At 29.7% G+C, this 9,023-nt stretch overlaps 1 protein-coding gene across 1 annotated transcript; it reads right to left on the bottom strand.

Moving 5' to 3' along the window:
- Positions 1–4,680: 4,680 nt before the first annotated feature.
- Positions 4,681–6,496, bottom strand: LOC148299590 (uncharacterized). Its single transcript, XM_088275921.1, has one exon. It carries the CDS (start codon positions 6,447–6,449, stop codon positions 5,727–5,729), a length of 723 nt encoding a protein of 240 aa, XP_088132047.1. The 5' UTR covers positions 6,450–6,496; the 3' UTR covers positions 4,681–5,726.
- Between the last annotated feature and the right edge of the window lie 2,527 nt (positions 6,497–9,023).

Here is a 9,023-nt window from a genome sequence, read left to right as displayed (position 1 = left end):
GTTTCTCTATTAGTGTATTCATTAGTGTATTTTTATATTAGATACTGTATATATGTATTATGTTAAAGGCTTGAGCCGTTCAATACATACATAAATAAATGAGATTATTCTAGTAGATTGACGTAAATATCAACGCACTAGAAAGTTTGATAGATTTTACCGACGAATTTTTCGATCATCTGAGTTCAAACGACAAAATTTTATTTCATTAATTGATTCGGCAGTCACTTTTAGGTAGAACCCTTTTCATCCACCAACGTCCCAAGGACACAACTCTAAAATTCAGACTAAGCTTCACATATCGCTCACTCGGCTTTCAAGAACGTCATAAATCAAAAAACTTGATTTTTCAGGAGAACGTTTTTAAAGTTTAAAAATATAATGAAATGTATTAAAAATAAATATCAAGCCACTTACTGAACTTTTACTATGTAACAAATCTTTTTAGGTAAAACCTGAAGGTTTTTTTCCATTTGAAAAATATTTAGGATATTAAAAAAAATAATCAAACAATAGCTTTTCTTCAAAATGCAAAAGCAATACTTTCTGCCCTGTACCGGGTAAATATTAAGTTAAAAATATGCCTCTTTTGCTGGGATATAGTACATTTTCTGGGCATTCCGAAAACATGACTGAAACACAATTGGACATTTTTTTATTAGTGACGTTCTTGAAAGGAATATGGTGTTTGAAAATAATGCGGAATGCATCGAAACACGTGCATCAATAGATTTTATGAAATGGTGGTATTAACTAAGTAAAACTTAATCTGAAGACAAAAATTCAGCTTAAATTAATGTAAAATTTCGTGATATTTTCCATTCCGCTTGTAATATCACCCTCTAGGCCAGTGGTTCCCAAACTCTTTTGACCCACGGACCGCTTTTCATAGTCAAAACTTGACCTCAGACCCTGGGTAAAAAACTGCGTAAATGCATAATAGAAAAATTACAAATTCAGCTACTTTGATATTTTGAATGATAGGTAAATAAATGGTGACGAAAATAAAAAATAAATAAAATATTTTGTTGAAGAAGTATTTTCTGCCCTTTTTAAAAAAAAATCTGTTTTTATTATCTGCACAAAAATTTCAATTTCATGCTATTTCTGTGAGCCTGAGCGGCGCATTATTAGAAATAGGTATCAAATTGTGGTAGAGTGGGTTCGAACCGAGAAACTCTGACTTAAGAGTCCGCGACACTAGCCAGGGGACCACAACCGTTCCGTGTCTTACTCCAGATTCAAAATAATATGAAGAGTGAGGTAGGTGGCATTATTACCGTTGACGAAATTCGCTTTAAAATTACCTAAAAATTTATTCCTTGTTATTTATTGTATTATAACTTCCATATTAATAAAAATGTGTCACGATTGTTTTATTTTATATTCAACCTTACACGGACCTCTGACGTTGTTCAGGGACCCCCAAATCAATTTTAATTTGCCAGGGACCCCTTGAAATATCCCGGGGATCTGTAAGGACCACTTTGAGAACCACTGCTCTAGGTAGATTAATTGTTTAAATTACAACATTCAAAATGTCCTTATCCATTTACAATCCGAAGCACAATCAGAGATTCTATTAATTCGGTAGAGTTCGCTATGTTGGATACTATTACATATACTAGTACAGGGGTCGGCAACCTCTTGAACCAAAAGAGCCAAACGTGAGTAGCAAAACGGTTTGGAAATTTTTGGGGAGCCAATTTTTAATTTAAAATAATCTAATTGAATTTATTGAATGATTAAAAGATGCAGACCGAGAAAAACATGGCACGATCAGGTATGCCAAATACTTGAAATACGTGGTCAGGTTAGGAATCGTAACAATCGGCAGGTATGAGCAGATGCATGAACGTGGAAGAGGCGAAGAATGTTTGCAAAGACAGAGTGGTGTAGCTTTCTATTCTCTCTGCCTACCCCTGCGGAGAAGCGGCGTGATGGTTAGTTAGTTGGTTAGTTTTTTAAAAGATGCATAATAATGGTTGTCTTTAGTATAAAAAGGTATGTTTGTTAACAAACGATCCTTTTATTGGCATATTGAACATAAAAATGGTTTGAAACTAGTTTGGTTTTTCAAATGTTGTTTTCTTTTTAATGTTTACATTTTTAACAAGAGAAAGGTTTTATGAGGGCTCACATCGTAGTCATACAGGAAAAAGTTATTTTTTTTACAAAAACGAGATTATTGACTGTTTGATGTCTTACTAGCTTAATATTGCCCTGAAAAAACCCCGAAGCGATTTTAAACCTAGAAGTATAATATATTGAATTGTTAAAAATGACTAACTGCATTGATGCTTATTTTCTTGCCAAGCAAAAGTTTTTTTTTTTTTTTTTTTTCTTTATTTAAAATTCTTTTGCATTACATAAATTCAAAAACAAAAAATATTTATAAAAAATAAAAATAAATACAAAAAAAAGATCCCACAAAGGCATGGCCTGTGTGTGGGTATACAAAATAAATAGTCATAGTACAGGGTATAAGGGTATAGGTTTCTAAGTATAATTAGTTAATACAAAATACAAAAAACTTAAATTAAATACAAAAAAAAATAAAAATAAAAATACTTGACTCTCAGTGAGCAATTTTTTATTTTATTTTTTTTTAAATTAAACTTAAACATAATAAAGATGACAAAGTAAAAAAGTAAAAAGCTAGCGATCATGTTCTAAATGAAAAAGGAACTTAAATCTGTCTCTTTTATAAATAATCTAAGCAATTTTTTTAATTTACACGAACTTAGGGAATTAACATCTAACAAATAGTCTTTGTGGAATAAGTTGAACAGTTTTGGAGCTATGAAAAATGAGTGTCTTTGCGCAAGTCTGGATTTACAAAAAGGGATTTCTAATAAATTATTAATTCGTTGGCTAGATCTATTATTATTTTTAGGAAATAAATGTTGGCGCAAATAAACATATTTTAGACACTGTTGGCAATAGATTTCTCGTAGCTCCAAAAGTTCGGCTTCCTGAAATAATTGGTTGGAAGAAAAAAGTAGAATTTTTTTTAAGCATGATTTTAATAATAAGTTTTTGGACTGTTTCTAAAGGCTTTAAATGAATATTGAATGCTCCCCCCCATCCAATTATTCCATAACAAAGAGAAGACTGTACAAGTGCATGATAGACCATTTTGTTGGTGTTAGGATGGACATAACTAGACAAACGTTTAAAAATATATGTCAGATACCTAAGTTTGTTCACAATTTTTTCTATGTGCTGGTTCCATTTGAGTTGACAATCTATTGTTAGACCCAAATATTTTGTCGACTTTTCAGATTTCATTTTTACACAGTTATTACATATGTCGAGGTTACAATTTTTGTTATGAAACATGATGTTAAGATTCGATGAAGGGGCTGACGAGTAAGAATTGTAAAAAGGTATGAATAAAGTTTTTTCACAATTAAGAGAAAGGAGGTTCCGATCTAGCCACTCTTTGATTACTGTTATACATTTGTTGGCTTTGCTGGCTGTCTCTTCCCAGGATTTACCTTGTACAATTATTGCGGTATCATCAGCGTAGGAGAACAGTTTACCAGGTACATCGATATTACAAAGATTGTTAATATAAATTAGAAACAATAAAGGACCGAGCACTGTTCCTTGTGGAACTCCGTGTATCACAGTGTTAGCCTTACTTATAGTTGGTCCAATCTTGGTGCTTTGAAGTCGATTTACTAAGTAATTTTCAAAAAACAATAGACAATCATTTTTAATACCAATTTTACAAAGTTTTTTTAGTAAAATTCCATGGTTAACTGTGTCAAATGCTTTTTTAAGATCTAAAAATATTGTAAGGCATTTCTTATTTGAGTCTAAACTAGAGTAAATGCATTTTGTAAGGTTGTAAATTGCATCTTCTGCGCTATAACTAGATCGGAAACCAAATTGGTTATGAGATAGAAGATCGGAAGATTCCAGAAAAAATATCATTTGGTTTTTAATACATTTTTCTAGGATTTTAGCTAGTTGCGAGATTAAAGTAATTGGTCGGTAATTATCAGTTTTACTTGAGGACCCAGCTTTGTGAATTGGTACTAGATTACATATCTTGAATTGGTTAGGAAATATCCCTTTTGCGAGACATTCATTAAAAATATAAAGTAAAGGTGGTATTATAAATATCTTAATAGACTTAATTGTTGTACTGCTTAGTTCATCTGGCCCATTAGCAGTGTTAATATTAAGTTCGTCAATATATTTTGATATTTCAGCTTCTGTTATACGCTTAAAGTGAGAAAGTTCAAAATTAGGATTCAGATGGCTTTGTGTGAGAATGCGAGGAGAATGTGAAGAATCATTTAAACGTGTTTTAAGGGAAGGATTATTATCTATGAGCGTTGATGCAATGTTGGTGAAAAAATCATTGAAATTGTTTGCTATTTCTTCTCTATCAGTAATAATAATGTTATCATCAGTTACTAGCTTTTGCGGAAAAATATGTTCACTTTGTTTCCTATTTGTAATTTCATTAATCACATTCCATGTTTTTTTACAATCTGAGTTCGAATTTAGTAATTGATTTGAATAGTAATCTTTCTTGCATTTTTTTATTAGAATATTTACAAAATTACGGTAAATGATATATTCTTTACGTTTGTTTTCATTAATAGGCTTGTGATTAGTCAAACAAAAACATTCATGATTTTTATACATTTTATATAGTTTATTTCTATGTTGAATACAAATTATTAGTCCACGGGTTATCCAAGGTTTAATTTTTTTGTGTTTACTTTTTGGTATTGGTATTAGTTGGCTACTGTTCTCAATGTGTTTATTCAATATTTCGTAAAAAATGTTAAGAGAAAGGTTAGGATCGTGTTGTAAAAACACGGAATTCCACGTTTCATATTGTAGAGAATCAGTTAATGTTTGATAATTAATTTTAAATTTTTTTATTTGTTGGTCGTTAGATATAGATGGGTTTTTAGACTTAAACATTTTATGGCAGTAGGCAGTAGGGTAGTGGTCAGTTAAGTCGATTTTGAGTATAGCAGATTTTGGGAGATAGGATTGGTTAGTTTTTAGAAATACATGATCAATGCATGAGTTAGTGAGTATGTTTGGCCGGGTAGAGGTGTTTATATATGATAAATAGCCTGCTGTGTATAGAAGATTTAGGTACTCATTAGCTAACGGATTTAAAATAGAATTCAAAATATTAATATTGATATCTCCAGCAATAAAAGAAAAATCAATATTTTTTTTATTAACCTCCTCTATTATCAATTTCAATTCAGAAATAAAAGATTTTATATCTAGTGAAGGAGAGCGGTATATGGCAATTATTAAATATGTTTTTTCATTCATAGTGAAACTTATGCTTATTGAGTTTGAGTAGTTTGAATCTAATGCAGTTATATTAATATTAGAAATAGAATGAGTATTATAGAATATGGAAATACCATCGTGCGATGTATGTTTCGAGGGCACTGAAAAAAATGAATATCCGGGAATACAGAATGGGGTACAATCCCTCAGTTGCGTTTCAGTGAGTATTAAAATTGTTTGTTGAGTTTTAATCGCATTTAAAAGGATACAAAATTCATCAAATTTTTTTCTTATTCCTCTTATATTGAAATTCATGATGTTGAAGCTGTTTCCTTGTAAGTATGCATTGAGTTGCTGAAGATCGTCACATATTTCTGTCCGAATGTGGTTGTGATGCTGCATCGCAGTGGCGGGTTCCGATGTAGATGAGAAATTATGTTTTGTCCTCAGTGAAGCGGGATATCGTTGGGGTCCTTAATATATAGAATGGGCGAGTCTGAAGTTTTCCTGATAAGGACGTTGCCGTTCTTCGTCCAGACATATTTGTATCCAAGGGGTTTAGTGGTTTTCGCCAACCAGAGTAGATGTTTATTGGTGGTCGTTAATTTCTCGTTGATGTAAATTTTATCCAAAGAGTCAGAAATGCTTAAATCTTTTGACGAAATATTCCCCTTAATTTTTTTTTGACTCATCACCTTATCCTTAGCCTCCTTTGTATTAAATTTGACAGTAACCGTTTTCTTGGTGGGGTTAGAGTATATGTTAATAAGGTTATAGTCGTTTGATATATCACTACAGTCAAGTTTATTTAATAAAATCTTGACCGCAGATTTGGGGTTTTCATTTTTTTTTATAGCTATTCCTTGAACTTCAATTGTTGTTTCAAGCGTATTTTGTTCAATTTGATTTATTTTCGATTTTAGTTCTCTAATTTCTTTTTGAGTTTCTTTCAATTTGGAATCCATTTTTATTCTCGATTGTTCATATTCATCAATTTTTTTGGAGCAGAAATCAACAGATTTGCTCAATTCAGTCAACTCGTTTTTTATAATTTTTTTCATTTCAGTACTAATTCTTTTTATTAAATCTTCTTCATCTTTTTTGTATTCTAAAAACTTTTTGTCAATATACTCGAACAATTTGGATTCAGAAGATGCTCGGGTTGACATTGTTATTATTAATATTTATTTACTATAAGAGATTTTACTGGTAAACAACTTACAACTAAGCGGTCTCTGTTGGTAATTTTATGAAGTAAATACTTGATTGTGAGCTTGGCTTACTGTTATTCGAAAGGTTGATATCAGTAGATATTTTAAACAAAATATTGATTTACAACAATAAAATTTGTTTCGGTTTTAAAGATTAAAAAATTTGAAAAAACAGTATTTAAAACGAACCATTCGAACAACCACTTTATTATTAAGATACACAATACAGTACTTTGTATGAATTCACTTTTCAAGATTCCTGATGATTACTTTTTACTCAAATAAATATTAATTATGTCAGGAGTATACGAAACACTGTTGCTATGACAGAAGGTACTTGCTTTTTTTGAAAGTGACTTTAATGGCCCTCCTGAACATTCACGTTTTGTCAGTTGGTCACTTTCTCCTGTACGACTACGATATGTGCTTAAACGGCACCATTCCTCCCAACTAAAATGAATGTGCAAAGATTAATTGAAAAAAAAAAAACAAAATTTCTCTTTAAAATGTCATTTTGAATTTGACAAAGAAAGAGCCATAAAAATTGGTTAAAGAGCGACATGTGGCTCGCGAGCCACGCGTTGCCGACCCCTGTACTAGTTTATATGTATATCTATATCTTCCTTCCGTTCTACCCTTGTTCTACTCTCTTCCTACTAGTGTATAGCCTTCGGATATGATATTCCGTAAAGATCAAGCGCCGACGCCGACCCAGATGGGCCGTGAACTAAGAAGGAGGCTTTTGTAATTTGGAGGAGCGGTCAATAAATTCAAAGTTAATAAATATCAACAATTTATTATTATTTATTTTATCGTGCACTGGATTCTTCACCCTACGGACGATATATCTTTATTGAAATTATTTAAGAAAACACTTGTTTTTTTTTACCACATAAGTTTATTTATGACAACTACTTAGTTTCGGAAACTAAACTTCCATCTAGTTCCAAACTAGTTGTCAATTAAGTGGTAAAAAAACAAGTGTTTTCTTTAATAATTTCAACATGTCTTACAACAAATTAAATGCCGAAACAATAAATAAAATATCTATATTGAAGTTGTTTCAACATGATCTTGTATATATATAATCTATCATTATATACGAAAAAATATGAAAATATGAGCATCCCAGGGCAGGCCTAAGTGATAACTTTATAAACTTGTACAACCTTTACCATTCAATCCATTATTTTAGATCCATTTTGCATATATATATATATATATATATATATATATATATATATATATATATATATATATATATATATATATATATATATATATATATATATATATATATATATATATATATATATATATATATATATATATATATATATATATATATATATATATATATATATATATATATATATATATATATATATATATATATATATATATATATATATATATATATATATATATATATATATATATATATATATATATATATATATATATATATATATATATATATATATATATATATATATATATATATATATATATATATATATATATATATATATATATATATATATATATATATATATATATATATATATATATATATATATATATATATATATATATATATATATATATATATATATATATATATATATATATATATATATATGTATATATATATAAAGTGTAATGGTCAGCACGCATCTACCGTACTGGAGATCCCGGGTTCGATTCCCAGGGGGGTCAAATAAATATTAGTGATTTTTCACTCTTATATTTCTTCAATATTACCTTAGATTGGTACCGGAAGCGGAAGGCTGATCACCTCTCCTTCATGTGTTAACGATAAAGATAACACTGCGTTTATATGATGAATTGCCCTTTGCAGCATTGGGGTGCGGATAAGGTTTGAATGAATGAATATATATTTATAAACATATATATATATATATATATATATATATATATATATATATATATATATATATATATATATATATATATATATATATATATGTATATATATATATATATATATATATATATATATATATATTTATAATCAGTTTTAATACCATCATCATTCAAGAATTATTATATGAAAAATGGTATTTCCTTTTTGACGACCCCTCTTACTTTTTAAGGGCTGCAAATACTCAACAAAGTGTACTCTTGGGGGTGAGAGCTACCCGGCCACCGAGTAGTTATGCATACATAATACGCGATAAACCTATCTTTATGGCAGAAGCGTAAAACCTAGGCTAGTAGTGAACAGTGCGTAGGTAGGCTGATAAATACCAGTACACAACGCTACTTTCATAGGCTTTGATAAGCCCATACCCCTAACGTTAAATCCGACAAATATTTGGCAATGATTGTGCTGCAGACTGACTGATTGTGGCTCAGTCAAGCTAAATGTAAAATAAAGAAAATAGAATACTTTGCTTATTATGTACAAGGTTTATAGATCATTGAGTAGATTTTTGTTTCTATTTTCATCTCACCAATAGATGTCTCTAGTGAAATTCTAGTTTTTCAAGCAGTGTTTCGAAATTGGAT

Source organism: Brachycentrus maculatus, unplaced genomic scaffold (genome assembly GCF_059751285.1).
Source record: "Brachycentrus maculatus isolate JH-2025_06_01 unplaced genomic scaffold, ASM5975128v1 h1tg001057l, whole genome shotgun sequence".
Taxonomy (NCBI): Eukaryota; Metazoa; Arthropoda; class Insecta; order Trichoptera; family Brachycentridae; genus Brachycentrus; species Brachycentrus maculatus.
The sequence above is the reverse complement of the archived record's forward strand: the minus strand, read 5'-3'. Positions and strand labels throughout refer to the sequence as shown.